The following is a 19963-nucleotide window of genomic DNA, read 5'->3' as shown; positions in this document are numbered from 1 at the left end:
TAAAACATTAAAAAATAATATAAGTAACCAGAGTCCTGGTTTAATATATAGTATTTTTTTAATGATATAAAATTCTCTTTGAACCATGACACACACCCCAAATTAGACTAACAAATCTTGAACAATTAATAATTTGGAACAATTACCTTCAGCACAATTTTCTTCATTTCTTCATCAGGAGACTGGAATTCTCGAATAAGAATTAACATCACTTCTCTAGTATAGTAGTTGGCATATTCTGCATCCATGAGAGGAATAAGATATCCAATAGCTTTTAAGAAAGCAGCCAGACCCTGTTTTAATGTTAAAAAATACATATATACTTAGTAAATTACATTTAAATCACTTTAACTTCAATGAATAGAAATAAAAAGAAAAAAGAAATCAAATTGGTGGATCTACCTTTCCTCTGTGTTGGCGGATACCCTTCCATAGAGGCTTTAACACAGAATCAAAAGATTCAATACCATAGGGAGTTGCTGCTTCAGCCAAGGCAGCAATGGCCAAAGCACTAATGGTCCGAACTTTCTGCTGCTCATCCACGAGACCTATAAAAAAACCAAACACAGGTTTTAACTAAGCAATATTACCTAATTCATATCATTATCAAGATTCTAGCAATGTATCTAACCATTTAGTCAAACTGCAGAATCTGTTCACATTAGACAAAACTAGGCAAAAGCCAGTATAAACCACAGCTTATTAGCAGCTCATATTACAAATTCCATCATAAACTATATGGTGTTTATGTAGTTCACTTCTATTTCTCACTCCAAAAATCAAGAGCCTAATTTTCAGGAAACCTGTCTTATAAGATAGACAAAGTTATATTACAACTCACCATGCTCAATGATTTCAACTAAACTTCTGAGATGTGGCAAGATGGCACAGCCCATAAGAATAGCTATTTGCTGTACAATCTTAATACCAGTGTGTCTCGCTTGCCAGGACTTCTTGCTTTTGCACACAGCTTTTAAGAAGGGCAATAATGAAGGAATCCCCAGGGCAGAGGCGACAACAGCAAAAGCTCTAGCTGTTGTGTTACGGACATACTCATCCATGTTATCTATATCAGGTCTCATGGTAGAGATCATAGTAGCCAGACCAGCAGCCTAGAAGTGCAAGAAAAAAGGTAACATTAACCCTCAACTATTTCCTTCTATAGTCAAATAATCTAATCAACAAATATAAAACTGGGAGGAGGGTATAGCTCAGTGGTAAAGCGCATGCTTAATGTGCATGAAGTCCTGGGTTCAATCCCCAGTATGTATGTATGTATGTATGTATAAATATAAATCTAATTCTCCCCTCAAAAACAATTAAAAAGAAAAAAAACCCAAATATAAAATGTTCTTTTCCAGAAATATAAATACCTTTGCCAAATTAGAAATAATCTCTCGACCTTCCACCCTGGCATAGTAATCTTCATCAATCAACAATGGTTCAATGACCACTAAGATCTGAAAAAGAGAAGGAGCTACATTTTCACACCAATTACTGACACAACGTTCATGTAGCAGACTACATATAGAAATTTATGGGGACTATGTTAGTCAAGGGACAAATTAAGAATTTTAATCACACAATTTCAAACTCCATATAAAGGTATTTGGGAGAATTGTTAACCACACAGACTATTAAATACACACACACACACTACCCTGTAACTGGATTTTATAATTCTAAGCCATAATTACCATCAGTAAAAAGATGGTCCTTAGTACTAAATGGCATGGTATAGAAAACATACATTTTCTCATCCTAATATCAACAAAAGCAAATTTTAAAATATGAATAATATGAACCCATTCTATAAGATGGCAAAAAGTTAAATCTATTTATATATGTATTTATTTATATGTGTGATAACACACTTGTGCAAAGAAAAAGATCTGGGAGGGCATATAAATTTAACATTGGTTAAACAAGTATCTTGAAAGGGGCTGAAATTTCCCTTTTCATTAGAAATGTATAGCTTCAGCTATTACTTTTTTAGAATGTTAAAATTTCACAAATACACCTAATAATAAGCTGGGAGGGGAGAAATCCATGAATTCCTTTTATTTTTAAAAATATCAAATCATTAGAAACACAAATTGATAACAACAAACCTTGTGCACATATGGTCGAACTAAGTCATCAAGTTTGTATAATATTCTATCAATAACTTTCACAAGTAAATGACGTTCTTGATCCTCAAGTGTAGGAGACATCAGTAGAGGAAGAATCTGATTAAACAAAGGACCAGCTCCAAATTCACGAGCTTTATCAGTAATCTGACGCAACGCAGCCTGAATGAAAAGAGTAAAAGGTTGTTTCTTTATAAGTGTTCTGAATGAGCAAATTAATTACTTCATGGTTTTCTGTAACTGAGTATTTTAATGTAAACTTCCCAGACATTTTACATAGGGTAATAGCAGGAATTCAAATAGTAGGAATTCAAAATTACTGAGGTATGAATTCCTATGAAAAGGCTCAATGTTTTCAATTAATTCAAAAGGATAATAGAGCAAGAGTCACACGGGTGTAATACAAAATTCCTTAACCTTCCCTAAAGGATCACCCATCTTCAAGCCACATATGATTCTAATACAATTCCCCACATAATTCCACTAATTAGACCTTAGAATCTTCAGCATGTTTAAAAGGTTTTGAGGATAATATGGAGGATCTCTTTTTTTCAATATCCTTATTAGCATAAAATCTCTGATGAAAAAGCTAAATCCTTCACACACCTTTCTCTCGCCTATACTCTGCCATTGGTAAAGATGAAGAAGTTAATTAGAAATTTCTAAACATATAATTATAATGAACATGATGATTTAATAAACTGGTACTTACCTTTCTCATTGGAGGTGTTCCATTCTTAATCTTTAAAAGCAACTTCATTATTTTTCTCTCTTTTTGCTCTTCTGGACTAAGTGTTGATTCATCAACATCAACCTAACAGTAAAAAGTAAAAAAATTTAAAGGTAGGTGTAGATACTATGATTTGCAGCTGCTAAATAAAAATATTTTATTTCTGCTGTCACTTACCAAAAGTTTATCAAAGTACTGAATATCATCAGGTTTTAAAAATGGAAGATTTCCCGATGGCTGGTCATTAACACTTTTCATAGTTCTATCTTCAGTTTGCATGTGGAAACCGGTCATACCACCCAAAGGTGTTGGAGTTGCTGTCAGTTTTCGAGCTGGAGTTCGAATAGGAACATAACCAGCTGGAGGAGGAAGTACCTAATACAGTTAAAAAACAGTTTAGGATTTTCTTAACTTTATATAGTAAAGAATTGCATAAATGAGTAATATTTGCACTTACGCTTTCTGCTTAGAGACAAAAATTAACATCGATTCAGTTTTTCTATCTTAATTATAAATTTAAAATATATGACAAATATTAATATATCTCATCAAATTTAAATTTAAATTAACTGTATTAGGAGTGTGGGGAAATGAGGAGATACACAAAATGGGCTTATAAAATTCTGATCAAATATTACTCTATATAAACATGTTGGTGAACCAATGTCACGTAAATGGAAATAAGCTCACAAAGTGCACATAATATGTGAAAGATTATATTTTAGTAATAAAAACAAAGATTCTTCACATAAATTTCTGCACTGTAAAAGGAAACCTTAATATTTAAGTCACTCAACAAAAATGAGTTAAATGCATAAAAACTAAAACCAAAATATTTACCAAAGCCCTGTAGAATACACACCATTTGACTAAAACAAAAAAATTCACTAAAGATTCACAAAGATGATTTTTCCCTCCTATTAATAAAGAAATCAATGATTACAACTGAGACAGACACGCAGGCAGTCAAGAGCAGGTTGTAAAGTGACTATACCCACAGCATTACATGGAGGCTGTAAGAAGTTATTAAGCAGTAATTCGTGCATACTTGAAACAAATACTCTAACACAAACCTAATGAGGGGGCAAGGGGAAATACAAACAAGCATACAAACTGTTAAAAAGTAATAGGCCTTGGCAGAAAAGGTTCTTTATATAAAGGCCACCAAATGATTTAGTTTCCAACTTTGGTTATAACATCAGATATGACCCATTTCAGATCAGCAAACGGTCCCTGAGTCCCAGGTACCTACAAGATTTTATAGTTTAAAACAAACTTCAAGTTGTTACGGTAAAGAAAGAACACTGTTTGTGTTCACTGGCAACCCATGAACTTAAATACACAAGATCTTGTGAGGCACCAAGTAAAATAACCGTGATTTAATATGAGCTTAATTTTGGGGCTGCTGATAAACTGAAGCAGCAAGCTATTCTATACCCCTAAGGGAGCAGTTCTTAAATATGGTCCTAGAAGTCCTTGAGAGTTCTCATCTTCCATAAGTAATAAAAGCTTCATGTCTTTCATTTCTTTTCATCTCTATGACTTTTTGGAAATGAAATATACTTGGAAATAGCTAAAGAATGAAATAGTAGTAGTAAATTTGGAAAAGGCCAATGCAAACTTGATCAGTTAATATTTTTCAAAGAATATTTAAAATAAAATTCACATCCTAAAAACCACATTTGTATTCACTGTTATTACCTTATATCCTTCTGGGAACATAGCATCTAATTCTTCGTCAGACAGTGGGCGATTTCTCTCATCAATTTCTCTCTCCCACCGCCAAGCCTGAAGTTGTTCAGGAGTCATACTCATTATGTGACCTACCAAAAAAGCAAATTTCTGTAACAATCTACACAGTGTACTTCATCATACATAGGTCCTTGGGATGTAAGACAGTTAAGATCATTCTAACATTTAATAGTTTTTATATTATAAACTCAAACCAAGACTTCTTTTTATATCCTGTTATTCTTGCTAAAAATTAGGCATTAATTAAGAAAAAACCACAAAGAAAAAATTCAAAATATTAACGGGGGGAAAAAATTATTTATGATAAAGTTCATACCTGGAGTAGGGGTAGCCATGTTCATGGCTGGTGTGCCAATTGGTGTTTTTCCAGGGGTCAGAACAGGAGTGCTTCCACCCATCTGACTAGCTGGTGTTTCATCCCAACGTGACTTTCTTTTACTGGCTCCAGGAGTTGGTGTTTCACCAATGGAATCTCCACCTCGATCTGTTCGAGGAGTCTCAGCCCATCCACTTCCATGCCCAGGGGTATCTTTAAAGAAAAAGAGTGAATAAGCCTACAATTTTAACCACTGTCAAAAAATTACTGTTTATTCTCAAACTGATTAGGTTCATAAACAGGATATTCCTAAAGTGGAGATCCATTTAAGTTTTAATGTTTCCTTTACTATTTTTTGGTTCTTTCCCACTGATGACAAAAACAATAAACAGTAACCACTGAGGAATAGGAAAACAGAGCAAGTAATTTTTTTTTTTTTTTTTACCATCTATAGTATCACAACCCAGAGACTGCCACTTTATGTATCTTGAGCCACTCTTTATTTCTCCTTAAAGTGAGATTACTCCACATGCACAATTCTATACTGCTTCTCCGGTCCATTATATTTTAAACACTCTGCCTTATCATTAGAAATTTCGTAATAAAATTTTAATACAGCAGATGTATTACTAAATCTTAACTTCTCAAAGCTAATCTCAAAACTGTTAACGAAATACAATTTTAGAGAGTTTACACAAAAAAAGAAATTTAGGCAAATTTACACAGAAAGAAAGTACACTAAAGGTTACCAGGGTCTGGGAAGAGGAATGGAGAGTTACTGCTTAATGGGTACAGTTTTTGTTTGGGGGTAATGAAACAGTTCTAGAAATGAACAGTGGTAATGGCTGCACAACACTGTGAAAATACATGCCACTAACTGCACACTTAAAATGGTTACAATGGTAAATTTTATGTTATGTATATTTTACAACAATAAAAAAACAGGTTATGGTATACAAACTTTATTTTCTCCTAATGTTCTTCCTAAAACGAATCTTAAACTTCTTCAAGAAGGGAAAAGAATTAGGCACATAATCTCCTCAGTTTTTTATCTGTCCAGAAAGCAGTTATTTATCCACCCAGGACTAGAGAGAACAGATTTTGACCTGTAAACATACTACTCATCAAATCAACATTTCTCCTTAACATAAACCCAGACTCCAGTAGAAGTACCTCTTTCTGTTTTGGGGGTCTCATCCCATCTGTTTTTACGAGCACTGGAAGTTGCACCTCCGTGGCCTGGTGTTGCGTGCCCTGGTGTATCACCTCGTCCAGGAGTAGCAGCCCCCGCAGGTGTGTGACTAGGTGTAGGATCCCATATTTTTGAGCCTGGGGTTGCTCCAGGAGTCTCACTTCCCTTTGCACGACCTGGTGTCTCATCCCATCTTAAGGAAGGGGTATGTCCAGGGGTCTTAACAGAGCAAAAAAAAAAAAAATTATTTCATACACCCACATAAAAACAACTAGAAAACTTCTGTTTAAGTAAACAGAAAAACTAAATAAATGTTTCAGTTCATAATTAAGAAAGATTATCCTTCTGCTTAAGATATGTACTTTCTAACAATATGTTTACAACTAAAAGCAATTCAAAGGTTTAATTTGGGGCAATGAAAAAGTCCTAGGTTAAAAAAACCAATGTATTTTGGGTAATATTCTTGGTTTTGCCACTACTAGCTCCATAACTTTGGGAAAATATTAGGGCTTCTGTCTGGATCAGCAAAGAATTTCAGCTTTAATTTTATCAGCACTGCTCAAACTGGAGCTTAGAGACACAGACAGACTCAGGAGTTCCCACTAAGAATATTTTTGTGTTTTTGTTCAATTTTGTGTGTATTTAATTAATATAGGCATGTTCTGGATCACCTGGGTAATTATAACTAGATCCTGCCACATAATTTCAATCTTCAAGATGAGTTTGTATCTATAACCACATTTATAAAAATATTACTCTAACTGATGCTGGCAAGATTAGTGAAAAAGATTAGAATTAGACTTAAGTAATCAAAAGTTCCATGGTAGTTCAAATAGAGACAAGTAGTGAGCAACGTAGGGCATCAGAAAGTGTGTGATAGCAAACAGTGCGAACAATACTATATCAAGAACAGTAAGTAATTTAGCGGAAGCAAAATAAATTCTGTATTTAAATTCTGTTAAGTTTTGTAGTATACTTTTATATATTTCCTTTGAAGTTGGATGCTCCAACACAAGAGTCCTACTTTACTTTGTTTGCAAATTTGCCTATATACCATAACAAATATAAGACTCAGTATTTTTCCTTTCAAAAGATTCTACTACTTAGCGGTGAGACAATTCTGAATTAGGTGAGTAAAGCACATAAATTGTTGAAAATTTTGGTAACTGCTCCTCCTGCTGAATCAGGAAGGAAATAAATTCTTCCTAGTATCCATTCTAATTCCCACAGTCATGCTTAGGATGGAGTTATGTTAAATGAGAAGTGCGAAAGAAAAACATGGTCTGAATTTCTTTAGTTTTTATAAGACAGACACCGACTCCTGTGTCTACTTTTCAGTTAAACATGACAGAAGGACAAGTTTCTTTTTTTCAGTTTTTAAAATTTGCAATGAATGTCAGCAACAGAATTTAAGTTAGTAATAATTTATATTCTGCAGAATCAAAGCCTCTCATATATCAAGCAAGCAAATGGGAAGTCCCCAAGATCTAAAACTGAACAGTTCGGGAATTATGTATTAGGTTTAGCATATTTAAATTCTGGATTTGGGGAAACACTGCTGTGGTCTGACAGGTTTTCCCTAATTTGTAAAAAAAAAAAAAAAAAAAATCTGCAGTAGTCTATGTTAGCATCAACAGTGACTTAGACTAGAGAGGTGGGGACAGAGATCATAAAAACTGGCTAGATCCTGAATATATTTAAAGGTGGGGCCAAGAAAATTTATTTATGAATAGGTGTCAGGTAAGAGAATAAGAGGCGTATAGGATGACCCTGAAACGATTCCTAAGGGTTTTGTTTGTGCCAACAGAGCAGGCTGGAGGGAGTGAACACGGAAAACACCTATTAAACATCAACTATGTCAGGTCAGAGAAGTAGGGATGGATTTGTAAGTTAGGGAGCTGTCTGATACGGACAGTACATAAAGACAGCAGTGAGATCCTAGGGAATAACTTTAGATGGAAAAGAGGACCAAGGATGGAGCACTGAGTACCCCGAAGTTAAGGAAACTGAGGAAGATACAACAAACAAGATTTAAGAGCAGCAGCCAGTGAGGGACGTACTATCAGAATCAAGAAAGACTGAAGCCCAGAGGCTGAGAAAGAGAAGAGTACCAACAAATGCCGAATGCTACTGATATGCTGAGTACTATGAGGACTGAGATCTGCTCTTCGGATTTAACAATGAGGAAGTCAAGTCACCTTGACAAAAGAGCTGGTGCGGTGGTGCACGTAAAAGCACAGAGCACAAGTATAGACAGACAACTCATTTAAAGCATTTTGTGGTAAAAAGAGATAGAAAAAGGATGATAGATGGGAGAGGATGTCAGGGTCAACAGAAGATTTCTTGTAGTTTTTTGTTGTCTTTTTTAAAGATGAAGATGGGTAAAATGTGTTTGCTGGTGATAATAACCTAGAGACAACTGGTGTTACATGAGAGTCCTTGAGTAATAGGAGATAGGAAATGGCACATAAGCATATGGGCTAGCTTTAGATGGCCAACCTGTACCAACAGTTCATATTATAACAGAAGGAAAAGCAAAGGAGATGAGAACATACACAGGCCTACCAGTAGATTTCACAGCAGGAACATGTATACTTTTCTCTTTTAATTGTTTCTATCTGGGGTAAGGGGAAATAGGAAGCAAAGTCATCAACTAAATAGGAAGCAGCTAAGGAGGTACTACAGGTTTGACATAGCATAAAGAAGTCCTCTGAAGGGGAGGGGAACAGAGTTATTGCTTAATTATTACAGAGTTTGCTTGAAGTGATGAAAAAGTTTTGGAAATAAATCATGCTAATGGTTGTACAACATTGTGAGTGTAATCAGTACCATCAAATTGTACACTTAAAAACGGTTAGAACGGCAAATTTTATACATATTTTACCATACACACATAAAAAAGTTTTAGGTAAGTAAATGAATGAAGGAAACACACTTAAATTCTTCTTCCAGAAAATGAGGAAGACCACTATGTTATACTCAACCTCCACATAATGTGACATATTGCATTTCTATATTTAATATTCCAAAAGGAACATTCCTTTACTCCATGTTATGAACTGAATTGTGTCTGCCCCAAAAGTCATGTTGAAGCCCAAACCCCCACTGTGACTGTATGTGGAGATTAGATCTTTAGTGAGATAATTAGGTTAAATGAGGTCACAAAGCTGGACCCTAATGTGATAGGACTGGTGTCCTTATACAAAGAAACACCAGAGCTCACTCTCTTTCCATGTGCAGAGTGAGGATACAGCAAGAAGGCAGACATCTGCAAGCCAGAAAGAGAGCTCTCACCAGACACCAACCCTGTTGGCACCTTGATCTTTAAGCCTCCAGAATTGTGAGAAAATAAATGTCTTTTGTTTAAGCTACCCAGTCTGTGGTTATCTTTTTATGTCAACAAAACCAGACTAACATACAACATGAGAGAAAAAAATTTTTAAATAATAAATAAAAAGAAATTACCTCTGCTTGATCCCAACTTGATAGCTTTTTTGGAGTGGCACCAGGAGTCTGATCAGCTGTTTGATCCCAACGCCGTTTTCGTTTTGAAGGAGGCTGGGATGCTGCTGCTCCATTGACGACTTTTAGTTCTCCAGCTTTAGCTTTTTCTGCTAGCTGTTGCCTAATTTCTCTCTGAAAAATATTTAAATAAGCAGTGAGCATGTTTAAAACATTTTCAATAGACTTCTATATCATTAGTACAGTCATTTCTATTTAATGCCATTTTATTCTTCACTCAGTCTCCTTTCTATGCTACTGGTAGTCCCATTCCTTACTTTTCCCCTCCCATATTTTCAAGTTTTATACACTGTCTTTCTGCACAATAGACAAGCAAATATAGAATTTATAACAGAGTATGCTTATTTATATATAGTTCATGAAGTAAAATCTTCAGTCACTGGTAGTGAACTAAAATGTTTCCAGTGAAAAACAGTTTTACTTGAAACAAATATAAATAGCATTATGTTAGAAAAGTGATAAAGTAAAAATTTCAAAATTATGTTACAATAACTAAATATTATATATACATAGTCACAAAAAATGCACACTTAATGACTTTAAAGTGAGTTCCATTACCCCACTTAATCCATTCAACAAACAAATCTATTATATATTCATAAAAGTTATGGAAATTAACTATTAAAACAAAATGAAGCAATCTTTGCAGGCCAGCAGGATTCTTGAGAATTTTCCACCCACATTCAAACTGAATTTTTTGGAAGAATTAGAGGCTTTTCAGAGAATGACTGTACTATACTGACTTTTCCCTTACACACTGACTTCAGGCACACATCATCAATCCTCCCCACAGATATATCCACTATAAGATATGTGTGTGTGTGTGTGTGTGTGTGCGTGTGTGTGTGTGCGTGTGTGTGTGTGTGTGTGTGTCTGTCTGTCTGTCTGTCTGTCTGTCTGTCTCTCCAAGGAGCAAGGAGTCAGGCACTAGAAAAGCATAGAAATATGAAAAGTTTAATTGGGGAGGTGATAGAATTTGGGGTAAGGTTCTTTATTAACTTAATTTTTATTAATATTGTTAAAATACTACTTGTGGAGCAAATAAAAAGGAAATACAAAAGTTTCTCAATCTCAACTTTTTTTTTTACATTCTTTCACAATCATTAAAATAAAGCAGGTTCACGGACCTCTTCTTTAGTTAAATGCTGTTCTCGCATTACATCCATGTAAGTCCTAGCATTCATTTTAGGATCAGGGGTCTTCCCTCCTGCAGAAAAGAACAGCAACAGGACAAGAGTACAATAAATAAAAGATAATGAGGTTCAATTGATTTATCTGCCCTGCTCTACTATTACATTATTTCATAATCATTTAATTTATTTTTTGATGGAAAACTTTAATAATTATACATCTTACTTTTTATTGAGTTTGCTGATCAATTTAACCTGTTTGAACACAAACATATCTACAGCAGTTTAAAACAAATATTTTAATGCATATAAAAACAAAATGACAGCACAGTTTAGAGTCTTCAGAAGTGATGGGTTCCTGGGTTGCTAATCCGGAATACGTACACTTTCGTGCCTTTGTCTCCATCAGCAGTTCTGACTTCAAGCAGCAGAATAGAAGCCTAGAAAATTATCTCTTTACCATTAGTAACACTTTGGAAAGATATTTATATTCAAAACATTACCTGTTGCAAGCTGTTAAAATCCTGACTACAAGTAACTATGACTAGACAAATTCTTCATACAATGTTCTAGAACAGTTAAAGTTTAGAAAATGATTTTCAAAAATATACCTCTAATCTTATTCTGATGTCATGTTACTAAAAAGGGCTTCATGCTTTTTACATTTTGTTGAAGCAGAAACATTTTATTTTCTTAGAAAGTATAAGTAACAACTGGAAACATATTACTTGAGATATATTACTTCTACCAGTTATTATGATGCATACAGAAAAAAAGTGGTGTACAAAGAGATGTGTTAGTCTCTTGGTTAAAGTTTCAGCATTTGCTTTTCAAACTTCAAAATATCTTAAAGAAGCCCAAACAGTATATAACAAGATTCACAGAGGCACACTACGTTTTAGAAATGTGATAATTAGCTATACAAGTAGTATAGCATCACAATTTAGGAAAAAAATAATAAAATTCTAAGACATTTCCTATGCTGAAGATCATGCCCAATTGGTAGTGTCATTCTTTCTGACACTAGCTCTGATAAGACTTCCTTTGGAATACTTTTTCACCATAATCTAGAGAGGATGTGTTGAACTGCACCCTTAAGAATGCAGACAGGACTGGCATATAGCAGTACTGCTGTAGGAAAGAAATTAAGGACAGTTAGTATGGGCCTGTGAATTCTGACATACATGTTTAAATCAATTACAATTATGCAAGTAAAAAAAGAATATCCCTACTAATTCATGCAGGCTGAAAGTCTAATTTGTAAACCTGCAGCAGAATCTAATTTTAAGAAACAGGCACCTAATTTTGATTTTGAAACTCACTCACCTGAGGAAAGCTTCCATCAGGCTCACTATGTCCCTTGTGCTGACCTGCACACTAAAATTAGCAAAACAGACTCCAACTATTAAAAATATCAAAGTCTCTGTATACATACTTCTGTTTTAACTTTAAGTATGCTTAAAGCAAAGTAGGTGCAATTACTAAACTATATTTAGAGCAATATGGGGGGGCTCTAATGTGGAAACAGATTCTCAAAAGTAACAATCCTAAAAATCTAAGATTTGGAATGAAAACTTTCAATAATTTGAAAGTATTCTGAGCAGAAAAACACATTTGTTCAAAGTAAAGAAAGCGTACCCAAAACAAAAGTAAAAGAAAAACCTTTAACCCTTTGCGTTTCTATGGCATTGGCTCATTATTTTCTTGTCCTTCTACCTGGAAAGAAAACTGGCATTATAAAGATGAAGAATATGGCATCTGTGACTTCAACCAAATCTATACAAATCTCTAACGGGGGGATTTTTAAAAAGAAAAGCAAATTCATAAGCATGCCAAAAAAAATCAAAGGGCTAAAGACAACTTAACACAAATAAATTTCTGAACACTTATAGAAAAATGGGAAAGAATTACCATCTGCAAAAGGATCAAGACGCTCCGGGGAAATTATCATGGTCCGCCTATGTTTTTTGTATTCATCTTCCCGGTCTGCAATCTTCGGAGGTCGGTGCTCAGCAAATGGATCATACTGAAAAGGAGTATGTCTCATTTAATACCCACTTATTAAATAACCAAACAGAATATTACAAACAAAAATCAAAACATTATAAAACACATAAAAATGTTTAATAAATGCCTATTAATGTTTCTGTATTTTATGAAAATATGCTCATGTGAAAAAAACAGGGCATATGGAAATGAGATAATTTCCACAGTTCAATTCTTCATGAAATGATTACCCTAATAAGATAAACTGGGGATTATTACTAATTCTCCCAAATCAAGTCTTCTCCATACATTCTAATAACCTGATTGCTAAAACATGTGAGTTTCCATGGGAATTAAGACAGTTTTATCTGAATAAACTCTGGCTTTAATTAAAAGCAAAAACAAAAAAAAAGGCACCTGTTCTGTTGACTGTGGTATGTCATTAAGCAGTGCCACAGGGGCGTGGTATCCTGGCTTCTTTTGCCCGAGCAGACTTGTAGATGATGAGTAGTCGTCGTCATCCTGCAATGAAACACCCCCAAAAGCCACAGACAAAAATGTCAGCACTTAAAAACTAGAACGAACATACAAAGAGATTCAACATAAAATCAAAAGACAGTATGATGAAACTTGTTAACACTTAGGTTTTCTTTTCAACTTGAAAAGCTATTAAGGAAATTCAGTTCACCACATTCTTTTTAAAAATAGTAAACAAGGAATGCTTTCTGTGGAAGTCAATTAAAGTAGGTAGAGACTAGGAAAACCTAAGAATTTCCTTTTCTCAGAGGGCACAATGAAATTTGCTTTGGGAACTACAAACAGCTTCATATTTAGAACTATCCAGCTTCCTTGTTTTTTAATTTTTTTTCCTAAACATGATTTAACCACAGAAACAAGTAAAATGTAACTAATTTTAAATGTATTATTCCTCTGGTAGTAAGTTTAAACAGAACAATGTTATATTATTACTTTACTAGTGTAAGAAGTGCAACAATGGGTAACTCTCCTGAAGATCTTAACATCTCATTTATTCTATTTAAAAATGAAATGACAGGCTGATCACACTTTCCTAGATGACCTCATGCTCTGGGGCTGCCTCTGGCCTTTTGAGATGGCCTGCACTCTGTCTATGGAGTGTGTATCTGTTTGAATAAACTTGCTCTCATTTAAAAAAAAGAAAAAGCAATGACAATTTCCCCCTCAGCTTCTGGAACATACAGCCATCACAGTCTCTTACCATTAAGGTATGATAGTGCAAATAGACTCTTGATTGGCTTCTAGAAATTTTGCCTTTGGAACTTTTGAATTTTTCTTAAAAGAAAAAAGTGCTAACTATAAAATACGACTTGAATTTCATAAAAATAACAAGTTTCATAAACTACATACAAAAAATGTTACTGAATCACACAAAAATGATTAGCTACTTCACCAAATTTGGATGTTCGGGATGGTCTGACAAAATATAAGCTATGTGTAATATATAAAAACACTTGAAGAGATGTATTTCAAAGTGAGAGGTGGTCATCCTCCAGAGTAACTGAAATAGGCACACAATGCCCATTAGTATCAGTAACAAGAAACAGTCCATTCATATTAAGATACCAAAAGGGAAAAAACAGCATCAAGCACAAGTCAGAAATCAAAAGTCACAAGGACAGAAAGAAGTCACCTCACACTCTAGATAAAGCTCAGCAGGTAAAGATTACTTCACAATTGTTAATGATTTGCAGGTATTCTTCTGGATGAACAAACTAGTTCTAACATAAAAGATTCAGAATTGAGCACTTTCAGAAGTTTCTAAGAGAAGGACACCTTCAACAGTTTTACCCTCCCAAAGAAAGATCTCCCAATCTCCAAAATGTCCTCCCAGATTACACCAGATGACTCAAACAGAAGATTCCTTTATATATCTTGCTCTCCATCAAAACATGCTTGGACTCTTCATATAGTTTGAAACTTACATCTTCAAGTTCAGTCGCAGCAATCGATGTCACGTATCCAGCAAATCTGCTGTCACTTCCACCATAAATTTCCTGGTCATAATAACCTGTAGAATCAAGGCCCACTCCTTGAGCTTCGTCAAGAGCTGCCTTCTTGCCTTGAATTTCTCGAATCTGTGCTTCAATGTCTGTAAGAAAATTAATACAGATTTCTTAATTTCATTTTCCAGGGGGTACTCAATACAACACATTTCTCTACTAGGCATTATCAAAAAAACTCTTCTAAAGAGGGTGGAGGGAGAAATTGAGAGTTTGGGATTTGCAGATACTAAATACTATACATAATAATAACAGAAAGGTCCTACTGTATAGCACAGAGAAGTACATTCAGTGCTTTGTAACAGCTTATAATGAAAAAGAATAGAAAAGGAATATATATATAAAACTGAATCACTATGCTGTACACCAGAAATTGATACAACATTGTAAACTGACTACATTTCAATTTAAAAAAAGTTTAACACTACCAGAAAGGTAAAAACAGTACAATAGAGAGTGGTTCTCAAAATTCAATGTGCAACAAATCATCTACAGATTTTTATTTTGTTCAAATGCAGCAGGCCCAGATCAGACCTAAGTTTCTGCACTCCTAACAAGCTCTCTCGTGATGTCCTAAACATCTTCAACAGTCAAACAATAAAGGATGAAGTCTAAATTCTTAAGCATAGAATGCAGAGCCACAGAGTTTGGCTGTAACCACCATCATACTAGTTTTATAATTTAGAGTGTGAGTTTTAGAATCAAAATGTCTGCCTTCAAATAAAGGCTCTTTCTCTACTAATTAATACATTATTTAACTTATGTGTGTTTCCTACAACATAAAGTTTTAAGGATTAAATGAGACAATGAGCATGAAAAACTTGAGCATTCAATGACTAAATTAACTCTTGCCATATATCACTCCCCAAGCACTGTGTCTATTCATAGGTCTGACAATCAAAACATGCACATTTGGGGGGTAGTGAAGCATCAACTCTTCTTAACTGCTGTTTGAATTTTGAATTTTTTCAAGACTGAAAAACATTAAAACAGTACAATGAACACCCACATACTCCTCACCTATGTTCATCAACTGTTTATGTATATAAGAAATAAATATAGGTGTGTGCATATAACTTTTCTAAACCATTTAAAACCCCTAATATTTCAGCATATATTTCCAGATCTAGTACACTCTCCTACATAACCACAACAGTATTAACATGCTCAAAAAATTAAACCTTGATGTGACATCTAACATACAATCCAGTTTCAAGTCTCCCTAATCATCCTAATAACATTCTTCATAGACGTTCTCTCCTTTGGTCCATGATCCAATCAAGAACCATGCACTGAACTTAGCTGTCACATCTCTTCAGTCTTCTTTAAATATAAACTAGTTTTCCAACCTTTTAAAGTCTTTACTGACACCAGCTAACTTTAAATTACAAACTAACGTTTCATTAGTTTGTAATATAAAATCTGATTAATATATAGATATGTAAACAGTTTTCTACTGCCAGTGGTCTGTGGCCTAATAAATAGATGTTTCAGTTCTTGCCTGCTCATCACCTTCAAATGAACTAAGCCCTTTGACACTAGGCACTTTTAAAATTAAGTTCATGTACTAATTTGCAAGGACCAAAAGGAAAAAAATTCAGTGGCGTAATGCAAGTGCCCAACCTCCAACCCCAGCTGAGGGAGAAAACCCTCCGTAGTTTCTCAAGACGGGGTTGGTTTAAAGCAGAAAATGTAATAACACTACCAAGTCCAAGGCACAGCTTGTGGGAGAGGATCTGAGAAGTTCAAAATAATCCAATAGGTTTAATATTGAAATTAACAGCCCCAGTCTGTAAATACACCTCAAAATTTTTTTAGTGTGTCACAGTCCCACCATCTCCAGTTGCTCATTTTTCTTGCATTTCTTCCCTCAAAGCTGTTACAGCAGCCCAGGCAGCCAGGAGTCTCCACTGTGAGTAACCACAAATATTCTCATCTGAACTGGGTGATGCATTTTATTATTCTCTTTTGTTTCTGTCACAAGTATTAAATACGTACATATAAAGTTTTAACCCACATTTGCTGCCTTCCCCCCACCCCCCAGGAACACTTCTTCTCCTGGAACACAGAAGAAACCTCTCCGGGGTTAGTAAGACTGGCTAAAGGATGAGTGAAGGTCTACTCTTCATTTTTCCTTTCTGCACATTTCCATTTCTGAAATGTTTGAGATTTTTTTTTAAACTACTAAGTGTACATATCACTCTTAAGTAAATAGGTTCTTTTAAAGAACCACAAATGGTACTGCCATCAGGATCCAGGCACAAAACACAAATGGGTCAATCAGGCCAAATAGTCTGCAATCTCTCCTCTACAGCATCAGTGTGGCCCGACCACTTGTATTTGAAATCACTTGGGGCACCTGCTACAATCACAAACTCCTAGGCCTCATTCACATTAAATGAGAACCTCCAACTTACGAGCTCAGGTTTCCACATTATTAACGAACACCCCAAGAAACTCATACCTGGCCCATCACTCCTCCACTTCCAGCCCCAGCCCACTCTTACCAAAATCATCTATTTTATACTTTCTTCTAGGTCACATGCAACTAAAAAACCAGGAAAGGGGTACTGTTTCACAAAAATTGCATCACAGGATACCTATCACTGTGCAGCTTGCTTCCCCCCACCCCCATCTCACTTAACACATCACAGCTTTATTTTCCCACTGAAGAACTTTTCCATCCTAAGTTTTCAGGAGCTATTATCCTTTATTTGGATAATATATTTATTCAGAAACTACTTTCATCTACTGAGTCTCCCCTACTGATTTTATGTACTTACTGATAAAACAACAGTTTTCTTACAAAGGTACACAAATATGGAATTAGAATTAGTGTTTATTTAAGCCTGTATGTATTGTGACTGAATATCCATTAAACCAAAATTCAGCAACAAAATTACCTAGCTCAAGGTCTTATGAGGCTAGGCAGCTGTTTATAGTTCATTCTGAGGGGAGTTCATTACTAAATTTCTATAGGTTGTATATTATAGTTTAACCAGGTAATGTTTCTGTATCTTTATGTACAGATTAAAAAGTCCAAAAAGCTAATTGGTCTTGTTCTGCATTGTGAACTGCAGCACATTTACACAAATCATGTTACCTACAATATTACAACAGATCCCACAAAACCCAGCAGTTAAGCAAGTGACAATAATTAAAAACGAGAAAACTCAGTAATTATTTCCAAATAAACCTCATGCCAAAATACCAAACATAATACAAATATTTACAAGCAAACAAATTTTATCAATACATTCATGAACAATGTAGCTGTTTTGTTTCCAAAATAAGTAAGATTTGTGGAACAATTATAGCAAAATATTAAGAACTGGTAAAGCTGAGCAATGGGTTACACTGTGTTCATTATATTTTTTCCCTATACTTCTCTATGTTACATTTCATAATAAAAATGTAATTTTCCATCTATAGAAGTTATTAAAAATAATTTTCAAAATTTTTCTCTCCAGCAAAGTTTGTAAATTTCCACAGCTTCAAACTTTATAAACATTTTACATCTCTACAAAAGGCAAAAAGTTGTCTTTAACTCTTTATTTTCAAAGCTCTCTAACTAAATTATAGCTATTGGTATGTAGATATTCCTGTACTTTCTTAAAAATGAACTGACTAAAAATAAGATAATTTCTGACAACAAATGATAAATACGTAAGACTCATTAGTAAGTAAGAAAACAAAACGAGAGGGAACATACCCAAAATAATAACCAGAGGTCTAAAATATTAAATAAAAGACTTGATGTGGCAGCGAAAGGAAATGTTTATGCTAATCTCCCTCTAGTTCAATCATGAACAACATGAGCAAATCCTCTGTTCCTAATCCCTTTCCAAATTAGAATCCCTGTAATCCCTGTAATGTCCCAAGACATTCGGATGTGAAAATAAAGAAAAATGGATACCGTCTGCTAGAAACTGGGTAAGAGCCTAGGATTGCCATACATGATTACCTGGAGCTGGCACTCTAATCCACCCACCCCATAAATGATTCCAGTCTTCATGCTGTGCGTACCAAGTTTGTGCCTTTTTATTACTAAGTAGCATTCTATTGTACTTCAGTGTGTTTATCCATTCTCTATTTGAGTGGCATTCAAGTTGTTTGCAGTTTGTAGATACAAATACCATAAACATCAGTGTACAGGTTTTTGTGTCAAAATAGGTTTTAGTATCACTTGGGTAAAAACCAGGAGTAGGACTGCTGGGTCTTAAAATAAGCACACATTTAATTTTATCAGAAACTTCTGGAGTCTTTTTGGTGGGTTTACTTATGCAAGTTTAAGGACAGAGGAGAGTTGAATTATTCTGTGCAATAGAAGAATTTTGAGAAACGAAAAGGAGGACAGAAATTAAGGGAATATATAAAATGAAGAAAAACTGGGTTAAGTGAGATTATAAAATTCCACAGCCTTATGATGTTAAAGGGTAACAGAAGGTAGAAATATCTAACATGAATTTCTGAATTATCTGATTATCTGGATCAAACCCTCACTTCTGTTCTCCACTTAATCTTACCCCCATCTTCAGTAAATCTATTGAGGGGGAGGAGAGTTTCTATGGCAGGACTCTTGGTAACTGATGCTGAACACTTAAAAAGAGAGCAGGGATTCCCTATTTTGACAGGAGATTCGGAATCCTAAAATTGAAATTATGGGTAGTCCTCCAAATCCCGAGTTGGTATAGTCTGGAAGTGGTAAAAAAAAAAAAAAAAAAAAAAAAAAGCCTTAGACAAGAAACCAAAGTACTAGTTAAGTATCAGACTTGTATTTACCAAAGAGCCTAAAAGAGCCTCACTAAAGGAGGATTCTTAAGGGTAAACTGTCAAGGATGGGGTTTTTCTTAAGTTGGTATTCCTATTTTAAGATATGTGTTATCAGTGGGACTCATTAAAAAAAAATTATTCCAAGTAGCAGTTAAGCTTATTAGAAACCTGTGAAGAGTATATTCCTTGCCATTAAAATTACAGTGGGAAAGGCACCTGAATTTGCAAGTCCTTTATTAGATTTCCTTGCCACGGCCAGTCCAACCTTAATCTTAAGTATGATTTCAGAAATGTGCTCATTCCAAAACCCAATAATTTTCTTGGAGCATCCCATGCTGTGGGCCTCCTGACATCTTGATTTCAGCAGTACTGGTGGGAGAATCTCAGAGGAAGT

The 19963-nt window shown here is 34.7% G+C and overlaps 1 protein-coding gene and 1 non-coding gene across 2 annotated transcripts in view; one reads left to right on the top strand and one right to left on the bottom strand.

Annotated features, from left to right (window-relative positions):
• SF3B1 (splicing factor 3b subunit 1) overlaps positions 1 to 19963 on the bottom strand; it is a 46051-nt gene that overhangs the window by 10268 nt on the left and 15820 nt on the right. Inside the window, 15 exon segments of the mRNA XM_006175216.3 lie at positions 147 to 293; positions 403 to 548; positions 842 to 1112; positions 1374 to 1460; positions 2112 to 2291; positions 2842 to 2943; positions 3037 to 3234; positions 4561 to 4682; positions 4928 to 5140; positions 6101 to 6338; positions 9585 to 9755; positions 10769 to 10848; positions 12683 to 12797; positions 13175 to 13279; positions 14719 to 14885. Coding sequence (XP_006175278.2) covers positions 147 to 293; positions 403 to 548; positions 842 to 1112; positions 1374 to 1460; positions 2112 to 2291; positions 2842 to 2943; positions 3037 to 3234; positions 4561 to 4682; positions 4928 to 5140; positions 6101 to 6338; positions 9585 to 9755; positions 10769 to 10848; positions 12683 to 12797; positions 13175 to 13279; positions 14719 to 14885 — 2342 coding nt within the window.
• Positions 1201 to 1272, top strand: TRNAI-AAU. Its single transcript has one exon. It is a non-coding gene; the product is annotated as a tRNA-Ile (tRNA).

Source organism: Camelus ferus, chromosome 5 (assembly GCF_009834535.1).
Source record: "Camelus ferus isolate YT-003-E chromosome 5, BCGSAC_Cfer_1.0, whole genome shotgun sequence".
NCBI lineage: Eukaryota > Metazoa > Chordata > Mammalia > Artiodactyla > Camelidae > Camelus > Camelus ferus.
Note: the sequence above shows the minus strand (reverse complement) of the source record. Positions and strands in the feature narration are given on the sequence as shown.